General features: G+C 61.3%; 2 protein-coding genes across 4 annotated transcripts in view; one reads left to right on the top strand and one right to left on the bottom strand.

The window, feature by feature from the left end:
- FAM193A (family with sequence similarity 193 member A) overlaps positions 1 to 9,001 on the top strand; it is a 91,609-nt gene extending 82,608 nt beyond the window's left edge. For 2 of the 3 annotated variants that reach the window (XM_084904037.1, XM_084904038.1), the window contains exons 15-20: positions 220 to 502; positions 1,411 to 1,594; positions 2,431 to 2,661; positions 4,877 to 5,729; positions 7,135 to 7,216; positions 8,328 to 9,001. In XM_084904037.1, coding sequence (XP_084760163.1) covers positions 220 to 502; positions 1,411 to 1,594; positions 2,431 to 2,661; positions 4,877 to 5,729; positions 7,135 to 7,216; positions 8,328 to 8,421 — 1,727 coding nt within the window. In that variant the 3' untranslated portion in view covers positions 8,422 to 9,001. The remainder of the gene's footprint in view (positions 1 to 219; positions 503 to 1,410; positions 1,595 to 2,430; positions 2,662 to 4,876; positions 5,730 to 7,134; positions 7,217 to 8,327) is intronic. The other variant, XM_084904039.1, reaches the window with a different exon arrangement.
- Positions 9,002 to 13,001: 4,000 nt separating this feature from the next.
- On the bottom strand, positions 13,002 to 20,757 carry TNIP2 (TNFAIP3 interacting protein 2). The gene is made up of 6 exons (XM_084864542.1): positions 20,392 to 20,757; positions 16,711 to 16,986; positions 15,452 to 15,541; positions 14,928 to 15,164; positions 14,746 to 14,862; positions 13,002 to 14,404 (listed from the first exon to the last, which is right to left on the bottom strand). Exons 1-6 carry the CDS (start codon positions 20,674 to 20,676, stop codon positions 14,144 to 14,146), a joined length of 1,266 nt encoding a protein of 421 aa, XP_084720668.1. The 5' UTR covers positions 20,677 to 20,757; the 3' UTR covers positions 13,002 to 14,143.
- Positions 20,758 to 23,590: the final 2,833 nt, after the last annotated feature.

Genomic DNA, 23,590 nt, shown 5'->3' with positions numbered 1-23,590 from the left:
TGTGCGGCCTCGCGGGGCCGTGCCAAACAGCACTGGGGGCGTGTGTGTCAGAAGTGAAGACAAATGGGAACTAGTGAATCCAGGTGAAGGGTTGGGGTATTTTTTTGGCTGTTTCCTTCAACTTCTCTATAGATTTGGACATATTTAGACAGAAAACATTGGTAAAAAGTCTTAAAGGATTAGAGTGTCTGACCTGAGCTGTGGCTCCATGTGACGCAGGGGAGGTCTTCCACGGCGTCAGCAAGGAGGAGCATCGGCACGCGGTGCCCGCCGCCCCGAGGAACAGCCCCACCGGCCTGGCGCCGCTGCCCACACTCGCCCCCGCCCCCCTCGCACCAGCCTCCACGCCTCACCTGGCAAACCTCGCGGCCCCCGCCTTCCCCAAAGCTGCGGCCCCCTCGCCTGGGTTTGTGGACACGCGCAAGAGCTTCTGCCCCGCGTCGGTCGCCCCCCCGGCCCCCAGCACGGACGGCCCCATCAGCGCGCCTCCGAGCGTCTGCAGGTGAGCCGGGTCCTGGAGGGAGCGGCCAGGCACGCACGAGACACGGGGGAGCTGTGGGAGCTCTGGCTCCGGCCAGCGGCGGGAGGGCGGACCCTGAGGGCCGGGGGGCGGCCGGGGCAGAGCAGGCTGCTGCCGGGAGGGTGCGCAGACCCCACCGACCCATCCATGTCTTCCAGGTTGTACTTGTTCACTTTGAGAAAGCACAGCTCGGCAAACTCTTGACGGCTTTGTTTTAAGTGTGTGTTACTGATTTTGGAGAGAGGAAGGGAAGGGCTGGGGCAGGGAGAGGGACAGCTGTCGGTTGCCTCCCATAGTCACTTCCTGACTGGGAACCAAGTCCCCACCTCCTGGTGCACCGGACGACGCCCATCCACCGGAGCCGCACGGCCAGGGCTGGGCAGTTTGCTTGTTTTGTTTTTGTTGTTTTTCTTAAGGTGAGTGTGTGCATGGAAGTCACGCGTGTGTTGTTTTTTAATTCTCACCCAAAGACATGTTTCCATTCATTTTAGAGAGGGAAGGGAGAGGCAGAGGGAGAGAAATATACGTGGGTTTCCTCCCTCACGTGCCTCCACCTGGGACCACGCCCGCACCTGTGTCTGTGCCCACGGGAACCAGGGCCTCCACCTGCAGTGGACGGGCCCACGCTCCCGCCAGCTGAGCCACGCTGGCCAGGCCGGGCAGTTGTGTTTGAAGACAGTTTTTGTTGCCTTTGAACTTTCCGTTTAAAGCCACCTGCCACTCCCAGGGTAAAGTGGTGGTGGGACAGTGGAGAGACGGATGGTGTGACCACCCGCCACAGGCGCCGCCAGCCCCCTGACGTGGCCCCATGTCCGTGAGGCCCTGGGTCTGGCTGTGAGGGCAGAGCCTCGGGGTGGCTGCGTGCTGACAGGCCGTGTGCGGCTTCGCAGTGACCCGGACTGCGAAGGGCACCGCTGCGAGAATGGCGTCTACGACCCGCAGCAGGACGATGGGGACGAGAGCGCCGACGAGGACAGCTGCTCCGAGCACAGCTCCAGCACCTCCACCTCCACCAACCAGAAGGAGGGCAAGTACTGTGACTGCTGCTACTGTGAATTCTTCGGGCACGGCGGGGTGAGTGCACGCTGCCGGGCAGGGACAGCGGGTCAGGGCGAGCGGGCGGGTCAGTGTGTGACCGTCGTAGCAGACGCAGGGCGACGCCAGGTGGAATTCAGGGGACTTACTTGCAGCGTAGTTCAGGTCAAGGTCTGCTCTCAAACAGCAGCTCCACTGCTAGGTTGTCTTTACCCTAAGCCCAAAGGTGGAGCTGCAAGGCTGGCTTCTTCACGGCGCTGGGACCTGGGGGGAGTGCGATAGCTGATTGAATAGGGGTCCCCTGAGAGCCCGGCTGTGGGCCACCAGGCGTCCGGTCTGTCAGCCGCTGTGCCGGACACGCATGCACACATTGGCTTACCGGCTTGCACACACAGGGTATTGACGCCGGGGACCGGACAGGGACGCGCCAGCCCTCCGGCGCTGCCCGGGCACGGAGTGCTTTATCTCTGCTCATCCCCTCCCTGGCGTGCCGAGGCTGCTCAGAACCGTGGGCGTGGCTGGAGGGCAGCTCTTTTTCTTCGGCGCTGGGCACGCAGCCTGCCGCGGGGTACAAGATACCGGGTGGGCGTGGGCACGACAGGGAAGTGCCCACGCTGTTCACGTAGAAGGAATGACCAGGGCGTGTACTTGGTTCTTTCGGGCTTAGAAGTGTTTACTTTTATACATAGCTGCACCTAATTTACCAGCTCCTTTAGGAATATATAGGTTTTCTTTTTCCGGCCATTTGTTTCTCGTTTTTTTATGTATCACATGGGTAATGAGAAAAACTTTAGTTTTAGAAATAACCTGCAGTTTATCGTCCAAGTCATTGAAACCTGCAGCTTGACGGAGTCCTGTTTTCCCTGTTGTCTCAGCCTCCGGCCGCACCCACCAGTAGGAACTACGCGGAGATGCGGGAGAAGCTGCGCCTGCGGCTGACCAAGCGGAAGGAGGAGCAGCCGAAGAAGGCGGACCCGCTGTCGGAGCGGGAGAGCGTGGTGGACCACCGCCGGGTGGAGGACCTGCTGCAGTTCATCAACAGCTCCGAGCCCAAGCCCGTGAGCAGCACGCGCGCCGCCAAGCGGGCAAGGCACAAGCAAAGAAAGGTAGCCTGCGCCCGCGCCAGGGCGGCGGGCCCGTGACCTCGGGCGTGGAGCTACTCCCTGGCCACAGCACGGCTTCCACGGCCCCTGCCCGTCTCTGGCCTGAGTGCAGGCTGTTGGGGGCCCCTTTGTGTGTGGCTTTGTTGGTGGACCCACACCGGCCTCGGGCCCTCGTGCTGGCCAGCAGGCGGGCGCAGACCCTCCGCCTCTGTGCCAGGGAAGCAGGGGGTGGGGTGGCCGTGGGCTTTTGAAGACGGGCTGAAGGAGTGACTCTGATGGGTGGGGACAGGGCCCTTGGCTCCAGGCCGTCTGCGTGGGAGAGGCCCAGCTTGTGGCATTGATGTCGAAGGTGGCGGATGAGGTGATGGCCGTTGTGGTGGATGAGGTGATGGCCGTTGCGGGCGGCCCTGGGCAGTTCCCACCTCCCCTCAGGCTGGGGTGTGGCGAGGACAGGCCCGCCCAGTGGTGGGTGTGACTGGACTGACCTGAGGTCCAGCAAGTGAGTGGAGCCCTCAGGGACGGTGCTAGTCCTGCGAGGTGTCCTGTCCTTCCTGGTCACCTCTTCTCGGGGACCCGCCCCAGTTCTCCTGGAGGGCTCCCCACGGAGCCCCGGGCAGCAGGCAGCCGTCGCCCTCATGCAGCCACCTCGGGGTGTCAGGCCCGGGGCCAGCCCTCAGCAGGCAGGTCGGGCCGAGGAGGTGGGAGCTCGCAGCGTCTGACAGCAGGAAGGCTGCCTGGGAGCAGGTGAGATCGCTGGGAGGTCAGGCAGAGCTGAGGCAGGCCCGCAGGTCCTCCCGCTCCTGTGCTTGTCCTGCTGAGGGTGCCGCCCTCGGGAGTGCCCTGCCTCTCCGAGGGGTCCATGCACCCTCGAGACCTCCAGGTGGCTCTGTGCTTCAAGGCTTCCCACCCTCTGTCCTGGCCTCTGTCCTTGCAGCCGGTCTGGATCCAGACTGATGCCACAGCCCCTCCGGGCCCACGTGGTCCCCTCAGCCCACTCACCCTCTGCTCTACCGAGCACCCCTTTGGACCGCGTGACCCAGTCCACGTCGGCTTTGTGTCTCCTCCTGGTCGGCTGTGGAAGTGAAGGCAGCATAGGGCGGGCTGGGGCTCACTGTAGCCTCGTCCTGGGGGTTCCCGGCCCTGCGCCGGTGCCCTGCCAGCTGCCCCGGGCACCTGCAGGCAGCGGGCTCCTCCTGCCGGCGGCGGGGCTGCAGGACGTTGCTTCGGTTGTGAAGTTAGCTTTCTAAAACCTGTCATTTGACTTTTAACATCATTTTATATTGAGTTTTTACTAAAAGATAACTAAATTAGGTCTTCATTTAACACCTACTGGAATGTAGGAAGTAGCTTTAGCTGGGAAGGGCCTTTTCGTTTTCTGTCAAGTTGTTTTTGCTGGAGTGTCCGAGAGGCGCCCTCTCGGGGCTCTCACTTGTTACTAAACAGCAGGCGCCCTTTCCGTTTGTGCTCCTGGGACAGGCGTCCCAGCGAAGGAGTGTTCCCTCGGTGCACGGGCACGCACTGGCAGGGCCTGAGCAGAGGAGCCTGCTGTCAGCGCCCTGCGGCCGAGAGACCTTTGCTCCGGGCACACTGGTGACAGCCGCTCGGGTGTGTCGGCCACGGGCCAGGCTGGGAGGGGGTTGGTGCACATGTTTGCATGTCCTGTGGATGCACAGAAAGCCTCGGCCTTCACCTGGGCAGGTGCGTGCTGCTCACGGTCGTGTGCTGTTGGCTGTCACCTCATGTGCAGCAGGCGTGGGGGCGGGTAGGCCGCAGCTTCCACCTGGTGGACATGCCAGGTCAGTGGCTGTGAGGGCTCAACATCCACCTTCCCCACGGAAAGTAAGTCTGTGTGTCAAGTAACTGGGGTAGATACGTTTTAATAAGAGCTTTTGGCTCATTATAGCCCCTTTCATGGCTTATATTCTTTTTTTTACTTTTAAAAAACTAATCTTTATTTATTTTAGAGAGAGAGAAAGGGAGAGGAAGGGCGGGAAAGATAGAAACATCCACGAGAGAAACATTGATTGGCTGCCTCCTGCACGCCTCCTACTGGGGACTACACCCGCGACTGGGGCGTGTGCCTCCTGTACATGGGACACGACCCACCACTGAGCCACGCTGGCCGACCGGGCAGGGTTTCTCCTAAGTTCTTCTCTTCCCAGATGTGTGCTTTCTGGCTGCTTATCTGTGTCTCACACAGCCTCCTTTTCGCTGGCAGCTGGAGGAGAAGGCGCGCCTGGAGGCGGAGGCCAGGGCCCGGGAGCACGAGCAGTTCCGCGAGGAGCAGAGGCAGCAGGAGCAGCAGCAGGAGGAGGAGCGGCTCGCGGCGGAGCTGCAGCGGCTGCAGGAGCTCCAGAAGCTGCGCGCTGTGAAGAAGAAGAAGAAGGAACGGCCGAGGAAGGACTGTCCCAAGCTGAGCATGCTTGCTGGGGCTTTGCAGGTGGCAGCGGAGGCCCTGCCTGACTCTGTGCACATGCACAACGGCTCCCTCGAGCAGAACGAAGAACCGGAAACCTCACCGCACTCCCCGTCCACACACGCCAGCCACATGGCGCCCGGGCTGGAGGCGGAGCCTGGGCCGGAGGCCGAGCCCGGGGACAGCAGGGACTCCAAGCTCCTCCTGCCCGAGGGCGTCAGTGGGAAGCAGCAGGAGCCGCTGTCCTTCCTCCTGGACATGATGCATCAGCACAAGGAGGGCGCTGGCAAACAGAAGCCAAAACAGGCCGGGAGGGCCGGCAGCGAGGCTGGCAGGAGGCCCGCGGAGCCCCCCAGAGCCTCCGAGAGCCAGCCCAGGCCCCGGCCTCAGACTGAGCCGAAGGCCAAAGTGCCCGACCTCCCTTCCCCGGCGGAGCAGAAGCGAGAGGAGAGGAAAGCCAACAGCAACAACAACAACAAGAAGCAGCTGAACCACGTCAAGGAGGGCCAGGCGAGCCCGGGCCCCTCGGAGCCCGCCTGCCCCGGCGAGCCAGCGCCCAGCAGCAAGCCGGTGCCCGCCGACTCCCCGCAGCCCCGCGGCAAGAGCAAGAAGAGCCGGAAGAAGAAGGGCGGGGACAGGGCCGGCAGCTCGCTGGGTGAGTCGGGGCGTCTGGCGGCCGTGCCTGTGGCTCTGTCTGATGTGAGAGCAGGCCCTCCGTGTCCCGCCCGTGTCGCGGTTCTCATTGGCAGTGTTCCAGAGCCCTCGCCCGCACTGCCTGGCCCGGCCTCGAGGATGGGGGGGCCTCCTGGACAGCCCTCTGGTCTCTCACTTTCTGGGGGGAGTGCCTTGATCATACTTGCTTTCCTCTGTGGAAATCGGTCTAGTTAGTATTTCTCTCTCTGATGAGTTTAAGTTTGGTAAACTGCATGTCCATAGTAAGTTAACCTTTTAGCTAGATTTCCTAGTTTGTTTACAGAGATGTCTGCATACATAATTTGTTCATTTTGTAACTCTGATTGGCCACGGAAGCAGGGTGTCTGCGATGGGACTTGTGGTGAAGTGTCATGAAAATGAGGCCTGCAGGCCAGGCCCTGGTGGAGACTCAGGCACGGGAGCGGGGCGGGGGGGGGGCAGCACCCAAGCAGGAGCTGTGGGGGCGGGGGGTTCGTGAGGAACTTGCCAGATCTTGTAGCAGGGCGCAAAGTCTGACTTGCGAGTGAGGAAGGAGGTGGCTTGCAGCAGCCAGGGGGTGCCATGGCGCCCGCTGGCAGTCAGATGCTCGAAGGGCAGGTGCACAGGGGAGACGCTCAGGAAGGAGACCCAGGCAGGGTCTGGTTTGGGGCTGTGCGGTCCAGGTGTGTTTGAAACCGCAGGGACCCTGGAGGCCAGAGGTGCGTGTGGGCCAGCAGGGCTGTGTGCGGGCGGGTGTGGTCACGTGGCCAGGCGCGTACTTAGGGGAAGCTCTTCCGGGTCTGTGAGCTCAGCTGTGAAGGCCCTCACTCTGCTGGCACCAGGGGAGTGTTAGCGGCTGTTCCGCACATAAGCCACGCCTGGTCCTGCTACTGTGAAGTCATAGGCGGGAAGGGAGGCCCTTTTTATTATCCTCCGCTCACGGTCCGGGGAGGTCTGCTGGGGGGGGGGGGGTGGGGGGGCGGGGATGCTTGCCTCACCGACCTGGTGCTGAGGCTGTGCTGAGCTCACGCAGCCCGCTGTCCCCACTGCGGCTCAGACAGGCCTCGTGAGGGAGCCCTGCTGTCGGGGCAGCCGGGCTTCCTGGTGAAGTCGGGGGACTGCACTTAAAACCAGGTGCCAGCAGCGCCACTGCCTCTTCCTGTCCTCCCCACGGGCCCTCCTGCCATCAGCTGCTGTGGACAGCCTCCTGGCGGGGGGCTCAGGACCCCTCGGGCCTCCCATCACGGAGACCGCTAGTTAATGGCACCGCTCAGGGGATCGGCCGCCAGCAAGTTGTAGTTCATGAAGTTGTTGCATTTAATAAATCACAGCTCTGCTCTGTTCCGATGGCCACTCCTGTCATTTGACTTGCCTCTTTCATTTCACAGATGATGTCTTTCTGCCTAAAGATATCGACCTGGACAGCGTGGACATGGATGAGACGGAGAGGGAAGTGGAATATTTCAAAAGGTGAGCGCCAGGACTGTCTGTGGGGCCACGGCTGCCCGGCTCCCGCAGGCCCCTCCATGGCCGGGCAGCTCTGAGCAGCTTTCCCACGTGTGGGGGCCCAGCACACACATGCCCTCACGTCCACTTCTTCCCCCCACCCCCACCCCCCTGTGCAGACGGGTTGCAGCAGTGCTTCCCAAAAGGGTCCTGGGCCCACAGCGTAGCCTGGGACGGGTGGCTTCCAGACCGGAGCCCGACGGGAGGAGCCCATTGTTCCCACAGCCTCAGGGGCGGCTCGTAGGAGGAAAGTGGCAGGTCTGGAGCACAGTGGCAGAGGGGAGCACAAAGCGGAGGGGAGCACGGTGGCAGAGGGAAGCACCAGGCGGAGGGCAGCACAGGCGGAGGGGAGCATGGTGTCGGAGGGGAGCACAGGCAGAGGGGAGCACCAGGCGGAGGGGAGCAGGGTGTCAGCAGCAGGACCAGCCAGGTCGTAGGGGCGGAGCTGTTCTCTGAGGGGGGGCAAGGGGGTGAGCGTCCTGGCTGATGCGTCACCAGCTCAGGTCTGCAGCAGTGCGGGGAGGAGAGCCGGGTTCTGAGCGACAGCACGGGCCTCCCCCGGACGGGCGCAGGACAGTTAACCAGAGTGTCAGCAAACTCATTTTACCTGCCAGACACATGGCAGCAACAGAATCTTTCAGGTCCATTCAGATTTCTGTTCCCCAAGAGAGTGGAACAGGCTAAGGACAGTGTCCTCTCCCTCCCTGAGCACAGACTGGCCGGCCCCCTGGTCTTCCAGACGCTGTGGAGCGCAGGGTGTGATCCAGCAGGAGGGCCCTCCCTGTCCCCTGAGGCCGGAGGGAGGGACGGGGCTGTGAAAGTTCCCCTTTCAATCCCTCACGCCTGTGCACTTGGGGCTAAGCGAGGGCAGGCTGGCCTCCCGTGTCGCTCACTGAGGACACAGCGCCCCTCCCAGGGCTGGTGTGGGACGGGGCTCTCGGAACCTCCTGGCAGCGCAGCAGGTAACACCGGTCCCGCCCGCACCGCCCGTTGACGGGGACCAGGTGCGGCCGGGCGAGGCGTGGGGCCCACACCGAGCCCAGCAGGCTCCAGTGACTGCTTTCTCGTCTTCCAGATTCTGCTTGGATTCCGCCAGACAGACACGACAGAGACTGTCCATCAACTGGTCCAATTTTAGCTTGAAAAAGGCCACGTTTGCTGCCCACTGAGCGAGGACCACCAGAGGGACGCACGGGGGCTGGCACAGGCTGGGCCCCGCCGAGGACGTGCCGCCCGCCCGCCCGCCCGCCACGTTAGCTTGTGTGCGTGTAGTCTGTGAGCCTTTGATCGTAGCTCTGTGCCGGCGGGCTGGGCAGCAGCTCCCGCCACTTGTTCTGCCACCGCGGCCCCCGAGGCCTGGGCCTTGGCCAGAGACGAGTTTGCATCATCCACGTGGCTCCGTGGCCCCGCATCTCTCCCTGTCCTGTCTGTCCCCCTGGGTGACGCCCTCACTCAGCTCCCACCCGAGGCGGGCGGGCCGCGGGGCGGGCGCGCTCGATCTCCACATCTACTGTTCAGAGTGTACACGTCGCGCTGTTTGTGTCCGACCCCTGACTTGTAGCCAGCTTGTGTACGACCCCTGCCGAGTGAGAAAGTTCAAAACAATCCCACCCAGTACTCACCACCGTCTGTTAGAGTGTACGACTGTATTAACACGGAGGCCTGCCTGGCTACTTTTTAACATATTGTTAAGTAATATTAAAATCATGTCTTTCTTTTTGAAAGATGGAATACATTAGTACAGTAGGAGACCTCGTCTGGTTGCTTTCTGCGGGGGTGACGGGCACTGGCAGGGCAGGGTGTGCGGGCCTTGGGCCACCACCCCCCGTGGCAGTTCAGGTCCGGTGCCTCACCCTCTGGGCCGGCCTCAGGACAGACCGACCAGAAACGGTAAGTGGAGAAGCAGTGGGCACCGGACCCCGCTGGGGCCGGGAGGCCATTGCATTCACTCCTGTGGGCGAAGGAGGCAGAGAGGGGATTGGAGGCAGGGGCCCGTCGAGCTTTGTGGGGTTGTAATAAAACTCTACAGATACTAAGTTGGGTGTGCGTTTGGGACATGAATAGTATTTCAAGTGAAAAAAGGAACCCCAACTGGGGCCCTTCTGAAGTCTCCAGTTTTCAGAAAGCTCTCTGGAGCTGCCACTCTTCTAGAACACTCCGTGGCTCCCCCGGCGCCTTGGCTCCTGAAAACCTGGGGAGGCCCTGCTGCTGTGCAGACCCCTGGCCAGGCTCTGAGCTGGGGCGGGGCGGTGGGCTGGCCCGGAGGGTTCTGAGCCCACGGGCTTCCTGCCAGGGGCTGTGCTGATGGAGGAGGTGAGGAGACGGGGCCTCGCTCCGGCCAGAGCCGTGAGGGATGGTGCTGCTGTCCCGGGGCTGGGTCGGTCACGTAGGCCTCACACAGGCCAGATCCACCGTGGAGCAGAGTGGAGCGAGTGCAGACGGAGGGTCAGAGCCCCAGAACCAGTGCAGAGGGTGGAGGGGAGAGCAGCGGGAGGCTGGGACACGAGGGTGGGCGCAGCTGAGGCGGCAGCGGCCGGGGTGGCCGAGGGGCTTGTTGAGGTCCGGGAAGACCGCGGAGGAGACAGGCCGCCTGCAGTGGGTGCGGCTGGCGTGTGCAGAGACACGGGCCCACACTCCACCCTGGCATGTGTGTGCGTCGGGAGCTTTCGCCGCTAACCCTCACCTCGGTATTCCCATTGCTTCCTAAAGGGAGCGGGGGAAGGGGCGACAGGAACATGGACGGGTTGGTTGCCTTCCCCCACGATAGGGGCTGGAGGGAGGTGTCCTGACAGGGCGTCACCGGAAACCTGTGCTGAGCGGACGGGGTGATGCTCCAGCCAGCCGAGTGCTGGCCAGGGCTGGAAGCATGTTTGAAACAAGGTCCCCGCGTCTGAGCAGAGCGGCATGGGGCAGGGGCGGCACAGGGCAGGGTCCCCAGGGAGGGGGCGGGGGGCAGGGGCAGCATGGGGCAGGGTCCACTAGGGGGGGCAGGGGCCAGTGTCCTGCCTGGAGGCGGCTCTGGTGGTGCAGCCCCACCTGTGCCCTGCGAGGCTGGGTTCGGGGCCACGTGACCACGAGGTGCAGCCGCCCTGCAATGCCACGCCAGGAGCCCGTGGCGCAGAGGTTGGTGTTTCCTCAGCTGGTGATTCACTTTGTTTACATCCCACACCGCCTGCCTGTTCTGAGTCTGTTTCCCTCTGCTGGTGGGCTTTGTTCCTCAGAGCCTCAGGCATCCTTTGCGCACAGGTGGCCCCATCGCAGTCCCACGTCTGCCCCGTGTCTGGACGGACCAGGCTCCTTCCACGTCTGGATTCTGTGGATGAAGCTCCAGGGAAATGGCTCCCAGGCTCGAGCATGGGGTATGTGTATCTTTTAATTAGGGTTTTTTCTTCAGATAATGCCCACAAGTGGAATTGCTGGGTCGTAAGGCAATTCCATTTTTAATTAATTAAAATATATTTTACCGATTTCAGCGAGGGAGAGAGAGAAATATCCACGATGAGAGAATCATGGATCGGCTGCCTCCTGCACGCCCCACACTGGAGATCAAGCCCGCAACCTGGGCATGTGTCCTGACCGGCAATCAAACCATGACCTCCTGGTTCCCATGTTGACAACCACTGAGCCACACTGGCCAGGCCGTTCATTTTTTTTTTTTTTTTTTTTTGAGGAAACTCCACAGTGGCTGCACCCGTCTGCGTTCCCACCAGCAGTGCACGAGGGGTCCCTTTTGTCCACATCCTCACCGGTACTTCGATGTATTGATGGTGCCATCCTGGCAGTGTTCTTGTTTTAACTGCATCAAAAGTGACATTGAACCTTTATCCCTCTCTCTCTCTCCCCCTCTCCCTCTCTCTCTATCTCAATCTCTCTCTCTCTCTCTCTCTCGACTGTGTGTCAGCTTTGGAGAAGTGTCTATTCAGTTCCTTTGCCCACTTTTAATTGGATTGGTGTGAGGGTTTTTGTATTAAGTTGTATGAGTTCTTTATAAATTTTGGGTCCTAACCCCTCATTGGATGTATCATTGGCAAATGTCTTCTCATTGGTTAGGATTTTTCCTTTTGTCGATGGTTTCCTTCACTGTGCAAACCTTTCTGGTTTGCTGAAGTTCCATTTGTGTACTTTTGGTTGCCTTTGCCTGAGGAGACATAGCCAAGAGATATTGCTAAGAGCAATGTCAGGAAATTCAGTGCCTATGGTTATAGGTCAGGGATTCAACCTTTTTCCTCTCCTGGCACACAAACTAATTACTAAAATAAAAAAACATGTATTTTTTTGCCCGACAAAAAAATAGGTATAATTTTTGGTTTCTTCACACCAGACGACTGTTATTGTGATGGCTGTGTCATTTGTTTATTTGACAATCCAAGGGGAAAGAGGTCAGGTATTGCGTGTTTTAAAAATTCTTGTGGTGTACCGGTTAAAAATCACTGCCCTCCAAGTTTATGATTTCAGGTGCTACTTATTTCTGTATATGGTGTAAGGAATTTTCATTATTTTGCCTGTATCAGTACAGTTTTTCCATTTACTTTATGTACCAATTGTACCAGTTAATAACTTGGATTTTATAATCAAAGAAAACAGGATAATTTCAAGAGAAACATCAAAAGTGCTTTATTCAAAGTAATGTCCATCGCTAACTACACATTTCCCCGATTTTTCAGGTAATTTGTGGATACCATCCCAATAGAACTTTTGTTTTGAGGCAAATCATTCAGAGACCCAATGTTCTACTTCTTCATATGTGTTAAAGTGCTGCTCAGAAAGTGTGTGTGCCATCCTTCGGAACAAGAGGTCATCTGAAGGAGCAAGGTCTGGTGAATACGGCGGGTGGGTTCATACTTCCCAGGCAAGATCTTTTAACGTGTCTTTAACTGGTTTTGAAGTGTGTGATGGTGCGTCATCATGAAGCAAAATTACTTTGCCGTATCTTCTGGCCCATTCTGGTCGTTTCACAATCAAAGCATGGTTCAAATTAATTCTTTTTTGTTGGTAGCGTTCAGTATTAACGGTTTCACCTGGTTTTAGAAGATCATAATACACCACACCTTCCTGATCCCGCCAAACGCAGAGCAGTGTCTTCTTTCCGAAGCGATTTGGCCTTGCAGTCCATGTTGATGGTTGACCTGGATCAACCAATGATTGTGTGCATTTGGGATTCTCAACATAAATCCACTTTTCATCGCCAGTCACAATTCGGTGCAAAAAAGACTTTCTTTTGTGCCATTGAAGCAACATTTTCCTGATGACTTTTCGGTTTTCCATGTGTCTTTTGTTCAGTGGATGTGGCACCCATTTTCCTTCTTTAAGATCTTTCCCATTGCTTGTAAACGATCGTAAATCTTTTGCTAGCAATGTTGAATCTTTCTGCAAGTTGTTTTTGAGTTTGACATGCACCTACAACCGATAATGCTTGTAATTGTTGGTCTTCAAACTTCTTTAGTTGACCTGAATATTCTTTGTCTTTCACATTGAAATCATCACTTTTAAAGCGTTTAAGCCAGCGTTCACAAGGAACTTGAGATGGAGCATGTTCACCATATGCTCCCCAAAGTATTCAGCAGCACTTTTCTTCAAAATAAAGTAATGAATTAAAACTTCCCGCAAATGCTCCTTTTTTGGCACGAAATTCAACATTTTTAAGCATAAAAATATGATGTTAACACCTTCAGCAAATTTGACATGAAGTTTTGAAGCTTGTTGTCAGAACAAAACAGCATACAAATCAAATCACATGTGTATCAACAGATGCGGGACTCCGTCTGTTTAAAACATCCGCGTTATTAACCGGGACATCAGGTGTTGGCTCACCCCACGCATGTTCTTGCCTCCTATTCAGAGTAACCGCCCTGAGCGAGGGCTTACCGGGCCAGCGCATGTTGGTGCTGGTGCTGATCTGCTTTGGTGACCGTGGCCTTGCAGTCCAGTTTGATGTCAGAGCCTGGCCCCTCCCGCTCGGTGTTTCTCAAGAGTTCTTGGGCTGTTTGGGTCTTTTGAGGCTCCATATGGAGCCCGTTCCAGGCCCAGCCCGTGGGGAGGAAGCACAGAGCCCAGCGCGCTGCCCATGGGAGAAGCAGATTGGCATCTGGGGAGGCCGCGGGGGCTGGCGTTGGGGGCAGCATTCCACACGGAGGGACTGCACACAGCGCTGGAGAGCAGGCCTGCAGCGGCCCCCGACCTGCTCGCCTGCGCGTGTGGAATCAGTTGTGTGTGTGCAGGGAAACGGCCAGAAAGCAGGAGGCGGAGGCAGGAGTGGAAGACAAAGCAGGTGCGAGCGCAGCGTGTAAAGAAACGAGAAGCGCCCTGGACAGGCCGCAGGGGAGCGCGAGGGCGTCAGGAGGAACTGCCGGAGCGACGTCGGGAGACGAGGGCGGCGGGGGCTCCCACCTGGGCAGGGATGGAGCCCGCTGTCCCAGCGCCGCCCAGCGAGCAGCCCTGCCTCAACAGAAGGTGGCAAGCAGGAGCGCCTCCCCCGGCTGGCCTGGCTCTGCCCGGACTGCTGCTGGGCCCCTCGCCCAGGCCCGAGCCACTGCAGCAAATGCGTTTATTATAAAAGTACGTGGCTACAACACGGACGGACAGGTACCAAGCTATGCAGTGTGCTCCCCGGTTCCGCCGAGGCCGAGATGGCCCCTCGATGGACACAGCCGCAGTGCTCCGCTCTACAGACCGGGGTGCCTTCCACCCTGGGGATCAACGGGCGGCTCCCTCGGGCAGCCACCTACTCCCTCGAGATGCAGTGTTTCCTGCGGCTCCGGCCCAGCCTCACAGTGTGGGGACCCAAAGCGCAGCCTCTGTTCCAAGCCGAGGGGCCCAAGCTGAGGGCCGGAGCACCCTCTACCCGGGCCTCGGGGTCCTGCTGTCGGGCCGAGCACGCCGCCCGGCCCGGGCTCACTGGCAGCACTCGGCCACGTGCCTGAAGAGCTCCTCGCCCTGCTCGTCGCTGAAGCACTGCAGGCAGTGTGGGCACTGCAGGTCGCCCTGGCCTCTCCGGCCGGCTCCGGGGCCCCCGCCCTCCACAGGGGCCGGGCCCCGGGAGGCGGACACGGGCCTCTGGCCGCCGGGCACCACACACTCCGAAGCCTTGGTCTCCGCGTGCCTGGGTGCTCTGCTCGGCGTGTGGATCCGGCAGGAGCCTGCCTCGGGGGGGCCCTGGAGAAAAGGCAGAGGACGTCCGGGCTGGGCTCTTCCATCCTCCGGGGGCGTGCACGCCTCGCCTGCTTCCCAAAGAGGCAGGAGGGAGAGCAGAGCCAGGGGCCACAGGCCTCTCCTGGATCCGGGTGTGCTCCGGGGTGTGGGCAGTGAGCACCGGGGCAGACAGCCTGGGCACGGCCACCAGCGGTCCCACCCACCCAAGCTCCTCCCCAGGAGGCTGTCTCCACCCCGCACCCGGCCCGGCGGCTCTGCCAGAGCGGGCAATGGCTCTGAGCAGCAAGGCTCGGCGTCCGTGGGAAGGACAGAGGCCTGAGTTCATGGGCCGGCCCCACACCCACCTGTCTGCGCGCCTGGCGCCGCAGGGCCGCCACCTGGTCCTCCAGCTCCTGGATCCTGCCCTGCGCCCGCTCCCGGTCCGCCCGCTCCGACGTGAAGTCGTCCTTGTAGGCGAGGATCTGGAGAGAGCGGCCCTCAGCATCACCCCAGCCCCGGAGGCCTCCCGCCCGCCCGCCCGTCCTACCTGCTGCTCCAGCATCTGCGCCCGCTCCCGCGCCGCCGCCAGCTCCCTCGCGGCCCCCGTGCACTCGCCCAGCCTCTCCTCCAGCTGCCCGTTGAGCCTGGCGATCTCCTTCCTCAGCAGCTCCGCCTCCGCCTCGGCCTGGGGAGCCTGCAGCCCCCGCAGCTGGGCCCGCAGCTCCTGCACGTACTCGTCCCGGCTGGCGTCGTAGCGCTGCCACTTGGCGTTGAGGTCTTCCACCTGCGGGCCGGCGGGCGGCGCCGTGAGCGGCTGGCAGGGCCGCGCTCCTGCCCACCAGCCAGGAGGCTGCTGGCGGGCGGAGGCGCCTGTCAGCGGGGGGCCTCCGCTCTGCACAAGCGGCGCCTGACACTGTTTCCTGCCTCGGGGGCCGTCGGACAGTGACTCCGGCCCCCCCATGGACACAGGGACCACAGCATGAGTCCGCTAGTCCTTCAGGGAAAAGGCTGGCAGCCGAGGGCAGGGCCTGCGCTCCCTGGAGCTCTTCCCGACGCACAGTGGACACTCACGTGAGTCAGCTTCTGCTTCAGCAGCCGGTTCTCCTCCTGGAGCTTCTGCACCGCAGCCTGGACAGAGGCGTCCCCGCCTGCGTGTTCCAGCTGCACAGGGACACGGAGAGACCGGTCACCGGGCGTGCAGTCACGTGCGGCAGAGGGTTAGGAGCAGACCCCGAGGCTGAGGTCACAGTGCGCAGGGCGGCCCTCACCTGCCCAGGCCCACCCCCCGACGGCAGGAGGCTGAGCCCCTGGCCACGGAGCACGCTTCAAGCCCTTCAAGCCCTCCACCCCGTGGTCTCCAGACACTCGGTCAGTTCCACGCAGGCTCGGGGTCGCACCCAGAGCCACATTCCAGAGCAGCCCTCTGGGGCAGACCTGGCTGGAGATCTTAGGGCGGGTCCCCCGGCTCCTCAAGAGCCGGCCTGGGACAGCACAGCCCAGCGCGGGCCTGCCGACAGGTTCTGGAGAATCCCCCGTGAGCCACAGGAAGTGCTGCCCGCGCTGGGGAAACCCCGTGACTCAGCCAGCCCGAGCCCGGGCTGGGAAGTGATGCTGCCTGTGGCTGCGGAGCCGGCCCGCCCAGGCCCCGCCCACGCCGCCCGGCCGCCCACACGCCTGGCCGCCCTGTCTCCACAGGGAAGGCAGTGACTCCAGCGCGGACGAGAGCACGCCTCCCCAGGGCCCTTTCCTTTGGTTCTGACACACGTGTCGCTGCGGCTCCCTTTTTGGGGAGCCCACCCGCTGCGCCCTTCTCAGGCAGAGGGTCTCCTGTGGGGCTGAGCGCACCGAGGAGCCGCCCAGCCTCCGCCCAGCAGGCTGCGGCCCATCGCTCCTTCTGCTCCCAATACCCCCCAGCCCTTGGGGCTCCATCTGAGATTCCCGATGCTGAACCCTCATGCCCCCCTCGCCGCCCCACTTGCAGCCACAGCCCAGGCCGCCCTGTCCAGGAAGGCCGCCCTCCCAGCTGCCCTCACTGCCCTGATGAGGGTGTGGAGCCACGATGCTGGCCTGGACGTGCGGAGGCCAGAGGCCAGCTCAGACACAAGCCCTCACCTGGCCTCCCTCACTGCCCACCCGTCCCATCCTGCCGGCTTTCCTGCGTGTCCCATGTTGATTTGATTTTCTTCCCTTTTTTTGTTTTTCTTTTATTTCCTCCTTTTGTCCCATCGCTTTGGGAGGAAGCCCTGAGGGCGGCCCTGCCTCGGTGAGGGAGGCGGCGGAGGGGGTGTGCGGGGAGGTCCCGGCCTGCCCCCTCGGTGCCCGGTGCCTACCTCAGGCCTCTGCTCCCCCGCGGCGCCCTGCCCCGCCTCCAGGCGCCGGGCCAGGTGCTGGCACATGTGGGCCGTGGCGGCCAGAGTCCTGCGCAGCTGGCGGCTCTCGTCGGCCAGGGAGCGGCACAGGGTGTCGCTGGCCGCCCGCGCCCGCTCCTTCTCCGCCACCCGCCGCCGCAGCGCCGCCAGCTCCTCCTCGCGCTCCGGGCCCGGGCCCGCCCGCTGCCGCGCCGCCGCCTCCTTCGCCGCCAGCTGCTCCGACAGCCTCTGGATTTCCTGCCGGAGACAGAAGCCGTCACTCGGAAAGGCCCAGCGGCGGCAGCAGCCGCCTGTCCCCGCCGCCAGGCAGCGGGCACACGCGGAGTCCGCTCCAGGCCGGCGGCTCACGTGCCACGGACACTGCGTCCAACACCCCATCTCCCGCCAGCTCCGCGGCTGCGCCAGCGAGAGGCCCGCCCGCACGGCACGTGGCCTGGCTCAGACACGGGTGGTGACCGTGGCCTTGGGGGCGTCATGCTGGACCGGAGGGGCCCTCAGTGACAGTGTCCCTGTGAGGAGAGGGCGACGTGGGCACAGACCCCGTGAGGGCGGAGGCAGACGGAGTGGCAAACAAGGCTGGCACCGCCGCAGAGGCGGGAAGGCCCCGCACCCCCAGGCCCAGGGCCCCGCCCACCGGACGCGGGGAGAGGGAATCTCCGCTGTGGGCGCGCCAGGCCGCACGGGGCCGGGAAAGGGCGTTTAAAGCGCCCTGGCGCCCGCCGTTCGCTCTCCGCACGGCCTTAGCGGGGGCTCTCCCCGTGTTCAGAGCCGGGCTGTCCGGAGGGGGAAGGAGGGGAGCAGCCTGGAAGGTGAAGTCAGGAGGAAGCGGCGGGCGGGGCGTGGCCTGCTGCGCACCAGACACCAGGAACCTAGAACCTTCTCCTTTAAAAGCATCAGACACCCCGAGGGAAACAAACCTTCCCTTCCCCACCGGCCGCCCTCCGCAGAGGCAGCGTTCCTCCTTCCAGAACCTTCGCAGCACCTGAAGCACCTGCTTTACCCACGGGGACCGGCAGCGACCCCCCTCGCCTTCCTCCGCCCGCCTCGTTCTTTTCCGTTCACAGCCCCACCTCGCTGACATGCAAACACCGGGTAAGCGCCCACAAGCCGCACAGCTGCGGCGCCTAAGGATTGGGGTTCAGCACCCGCCCCCCTCCGCAGTGCACCCGGAGCGCGCGGAGCAGGCAGAGCTGCCCTCCTCACGCCGGTAATGTCCGTTACTCCGGGCAGAAGCTGCCGCTCCGCCCGTCTGACACCGGTTGCTCAGTGCCAGTGCCTGCTTGTCCATAAAACACTGTGCTTACACAGACCATACAACATGCGACAGAAGGACTTCTATAGCGAACACAGACCAGAAGGCAGTGTTCGGAACCACAGGTGTGGCAGACTCCTAAGTCCCTCCCGTTCCTCCCGTACCACAGCGCCAGCAGGAGCAGCTAGGCACTCAGTCCTCATCCCGCCAACCACACCGTCTCCACACACCCACACACACACACCCACACACACACCCACACACACACACAGCAGAGACAGCTCCGAGTGTCTCCCTTTCCACAGACGGGCCAGCGGTGACCCCAGGGTTAGGGCAGCCCGAGGGTGACCAGGTAGGAGGCAGCGGTACTGGCCACCCCGCCTCACTGCCTCCATGTGCTGAGCTCCCTCACATCCTCTCAGGGGCTGGAGGACCTAGGCAAGACCTGTTTTCTTTTTAAAATATATATATTTTTTAATTGATTTTTTACAGAGAGGAAAGAGAGATAGAAAGCTAGAAACATCGATCAGCTGCCTCCGGTACACCCCCCCACTGGGGATGTGCCCGCAACCAAGGTACATGCCCTTGACCTGAATTCAACCTGGGACCCTTCAGTCCTCAGACTGACGCACTATCCACTGAGCCAAACCGCTTTCGGCAAGACCTGCTTTCTAAGCATCCACCCTCACTGACCAGATGAAACAAACTGCTCCGCTAACAGAGCAGCACATCCTGGGCCAGGGGTGGGCGTGGGGGTGGGGCAGTCCACAGAGCTTCCAGGGGGCACTCCGTCTGCATGCCTCAGGCCTGGCACTGTCTGGTTACGACTGGGCGATAGACCAGGGCCTGGGCTCTGCTCCACACACACACAACCGCCAGCACACACCAAATGTAGGGTGAGTTTGGTTGACTCTGGAGGACTTGCCGACCTTATATTTTTATCTTAAAAATCAGCCTTCAAATGTCAGTGAAGGCCCTGGCCGGCTCAGTGGTTAGAGTGCCGTCCCAATATGCCAAGGTTGTGGTTCCGTCCCGTGTCAGGGCCCGTGTGAGAAGCAACCAGTAAATGCACACGTGGAACAACAAAACCAATGTTCTCCAACACCAATCAGTAAGTTTTTAATTAAAAAAGACCCGGAACTGATAGCTTCACAGGTGAATTCTACCAAACGTTTAAGAATACCAATTCTCAAGTTTTCCCAAAAAACTGAAGAGGAGGGAATACTTCCTGTATTTATGATGCCAGTATTACCCTGATTCCAAAGCAAGACAAAGACACAAACCTACAGCCCAAGGCCCCTTAGGAACGCTGAGCAAAAAATTCTCACCAAAATACCAGCAAACCACCAAAAATACCAAATACCACCAAAGTGCTCAGCAACACATGGAAAGGCTTACACACCATGACGAGGTGGGGTTATTTTCCTAGAACGCAAGGATGGTTAAACATGAAGACTGGCCAAGGAGCCCTAGCTGGTCTGGCTCAGTGGATAGAGCGTCGCGGACTGAAGGGTCCCGGGTTTGATCCGGTCAAGGGCACATGCCTGGGTTTCGGGCTCAATCCCCAATGGCGAGTGTGCAGGAGGCAACCAATCACTGATCTCTCTCATCATTGATGTTTCTCTCCCTCTCCCTTCCTCTCTGACATCAATAAAAAAAATTTTTTTTAATTGGTCAATGAATGAACTAGATTTAGTGTGAACATCTCACAGTATACTGTATACAAATATCAAATCATGTTGCATACCTGAAATTAGTGCATCAATTCTGTCTAAAGGGAAAAAAGCAGCTTACACTATGGTACCAGTGTCCTGGGTTGGAAACTTACGTTGGCCTAGTTCCAAACTCATCCTACATTCGGTGCTTCCCACTGCACCTTCCTCCACCCCTTTCACAACCTGCTTCACGGAGTGATCACTTCCATACACGTGTGGCCTGCAATCTGAAGGGCAGGAAGTGGGTCTTGATGGTCTCTGCATTCCCTAGCCTCGTGGGAAACAGCAGTTACCAGCTTTCCGCGGCAGTGAAGGCCGTGGCCACGTGCCCGTCTAACCTACACCGCCTCCCGCGCACGCGCTCTGAGCGGGCTCTGAGTGAGCACTTTACCCAGCCAGACGGCGCGGTCTCCATCTGTGGGTGTGAAGAGCACAATAAAGGACCAGCCAAAAGGATCAGACTCGGCACAGAGGCAGGGGTGGCAGTGGGAGGTGATGAGGGGGGAGGTAAGCCCGGAGCCGGCGACCGGGGAGGCAGCGGTGCCCGCCTCGTGCGGCAGGAAAGCGTCCTGGAGCCACCGCCCGCCGACCGCTCCCAGTGACCCCATCCAGGGCCGAAGACGCCCTTCGGCCCCGACCGACCTCCGCCCGCGCCCCGCTCCGCCTGCGGCGCACCTGGCGCAGCGCGGCCTCCACGGCGCCGGCGTCGCCCTCCCGCCGCCGCAGCTGCTCCCGGAAGCGCGCCACCTGCTCCAGCAGCGCGTCCACGAGCGACGGCGCCGCGTCGCCCTCCAGCGCGGCCAGGCGGGCGCGGAGGCGCTCGATGAGGGCGTCCCGGGCGGCCAGCTGCTCCTGCAGGCGCCTCAGCCGCTGCCCCGCCTCGTGGTACAGGCCGCACAGAGCGGCGGCCGCGCGCGGGGCCCCCTCCCGCCCGCCGGGCCCCGCGTCCCCCGACGACATGTCTGCGGGCCCCGACGGGGAGGCGCACGGCTCCGGACACTTCCGCGCCGGTCCCGCAGGCCGCCCTCCTCCCGGAACTTTACTCTGCGAGCCCCGCCCCCGCCGAGCGCCCGCCACGCCCACTTCCTAGTGCCAGGACCTGCCCATTCATGACCCGGCCCATCGCCGCCTTCGGTCACGCCCACTTCCTAGTGCCAGGACCCGCCCATTGCCCGCCCCCGCTCGCCGCCGCCTGTAGGCCACGCCCACCCCAGGCCAGGGCCCGCCCCCGCCCTGAGCCCGGCCGTCCCCCAGCCAATCCCGGCCCGCGGCTGTCCACACGCGGGCGGGCTCATCCCAGCGGCCCCATTGGGGGTTTCGGAGAATCGGGCCGGACGTGGGCAGGGGTTGAGCGGCCCCTGAGGTAGCCGCTGATGGGAGGAAGAGGGAGGATCAGAAACTACCCAAGTGCGGACCTGAGCCGGACCCACACCCCCAGCTGCCGCCGGCGGCTCCTGGAGCGGCCGGGAAAGGCGCTCCCAGAGCTGCCTCGCGAGGTGCCTCGCCCCGCTCCGGGGAGGCCCTCCGCACGCTCCCCGCCGCCCCCGCTCCTTTCCCCGCCGTCCCGGACCGGCTCCCACGGGTCTCCGCTACTCCACGCCTGTTTCCTCGCCAGGGTCTGAGCTTTGCCCACGATGGTGCCCAAGCACCGTGCGGCCTTTCCGAGGTTCCCTCCGGCAGAGCCGCCGCCGCCGCCCCGAGCGGGTGCCCGCCCCCGGCAGGGGCGGTGGGGAGACAGGAGGAGCTGAGAGCGGCGTCTTCGGGCTCGCTTGGCTGTAACGGGGCAGGCGGGTCACTGGAGATGAATGAGGAAACCTCGCCTGAGGAGGCGCTGGCCACCAGGGGGCGCGCGCACCCAGCACCAATGACGCCATTCCGGGAAGAATTGTCCATAGACCCCACCTGCGGGTCCTCCAGCCTCGGCCCCGGCGGGGAGGACGCACAGCGGGCCCGCCGCGGGCTCAGGGATGAGCCGACCTGTGAACCCGGAAGTCAGGTTCCATTCCCGGACAGGGCACAGGCCCGGGGGCGGCTGGATCCCCATGGGGGGCGTGCAGGAGGCAACTGATCCACGATTCTCTCTCATCATTGATGTTTCTGTCTCCCTTCCTCTCTGAAATCAATTTTTAAAATGTACAGCTGGTCCTCCAATAACCTCCTCCTTAATTATAACGAGAAAAAAGTCTTTTCCCAGCTAGGACCACTTCTGGAATTTACACGTGTTCCGTGTGTGTGTGTGTGTGTGTGTGTGTGTGTGTTCCCACATCTCAACAAAATGCACCGATTACATTGTGAGGTGACTGGCAGGTCCATGTTGTCCCAGTCGGGGTGAGTGTGGGCGTGGTTGTGGGTGCCCCTGCAGTGGAGGATGTCCTGTCTGGGTGGGATCCAGAGCCTTGAGCCCTGAGCTGTGGGGAGGACTTGCCGCTTGTGACCCTGAACTAGAAGAAGCAGGTTGGAAAGTAGAGATCTTTGTCTTCCTTAATCTCCGGGAGACATCAGCATGGAGGGGGAAGGTCCATGATGAAAACAAGAGTCCAGCCCTGGCCAGTGTGGTTCAGTGGGTAGAGCGTTGGCCTGTGGAACAAAGGATCCTGGGTTTAATTCTGGTGAAGTTGCAGCCTCCTGGCCAGCCTGGGCCCTGGTCTGGGACGTGCAAGAGGCAACCAATTGATGTGTTTCTCTCAGCTCCATGTCTGTCTTTCCCTCCCTTCCACTCTCTCTAAAATCAGTGGGAAATGTCCTCGGGGGAGGGTTACCAACAACAAACATACACCACCAAGAGCCCAGGGCACGCTCAGAGCTGAGCCCCCAGCCTGGCCCACCAGCCCGCCCTCAGGGCAGAAGCCGGCCTCACCGGCCCCTCGTGGCTGGCCATCGAGGGCATTTCTCCCGGAAACCTGGTTCTTCAGGACGCAGGGCCTCATCCTGCGGCCAGCAGCCCTGCTCCCAGGTCCACTCTCAGCTTGAGCAGCGGCTGCCAGCTCCCCAGCCTCCAGAAGGAAAGGGGGACACACAGGGGCCAGGGGGTACTGCAGACCCCCAAAGCCGACCCCGCCTCTCAGCAGGGAGCGCACCCTCTCAGTGGGATCTGCACGCAGACACACTTCCCCGGAGCTTGAGAGCTTGCTCCCGCGCATGTGTCATCAGTTTGGCTCAAACAAACTCCGATAAAAATGTTTAAAAGACCCTGGTTGGGTGGGTAGCTCGATTGGTTAGGCCATTCTCCTGATGTGGGTTCGATCCGTGGTCAGGCCACTTACAAGAAGTAACCAATGACCTGGCCAGCGTGGCTTAATGGTTGAGCATCGACCCATGAACCAGGATGTCAGGGTTTGATTCTCAGTCAAGGGCATTTGCCAGGTGGTGGGCTTGATCCCCAGTGTGAGGTGTATAGGAAGCGGCAGATCTATGGTTCTCTCTCATCACTGATGTTTCTCTCTCTCCCTCTCCCGTCCTCTCTGAAAGCAATAAAAATATATTTTTTAAAAACCACGAAAAGCAAAGCAAAACAAAAATAAACTTGAAGAAAAAGAAGCAACCAATAAATGCATAGTCCTAGGAAATCTCTCTCAAATCAATGACAAAAAGTGACAGAGAGCCAGATGTTTTCCTAACGATAAGGCCCTTGACAGCCGCCCGCCTGCGCCCTGCCCACCCCGGGCCCTGCCGGCCGCGAGGCTGCGCTGCGGGGCCAGGGAAGAGGCGCTGTGGGGTGCGGGGCGCGGGGCGCAGTGAGGGGACCCCTGGAGGGTGTGGCGAGAGAAGGCGGCGGACCCGGGGGTGCGGGGCTGACCCCCGGGAGCGGTGAGCGCGGGACCTGCGGCGGGCCAGGCCTGCGGGGCGGGGCCTGCTGCGGGGCGGGGCCTGCTGC

Source organism: Pipistrellus hanaki (assembly GCF_964339955.1).
Source record: "Pipistrellus hanaki genome assembly, chromosome: 1".
Taxonomy (NCBI): Eukaryota; Metazoa; Chordata; class Mammalia; order Chiroptera; family Vespertilionidae; genus Pipistrellus; species Pipistrellus hanaki.
Note: the sequence above shows the minus strand (reverse complement) of the source record. Positions and strands in the feature narration are given on the sequence as shown.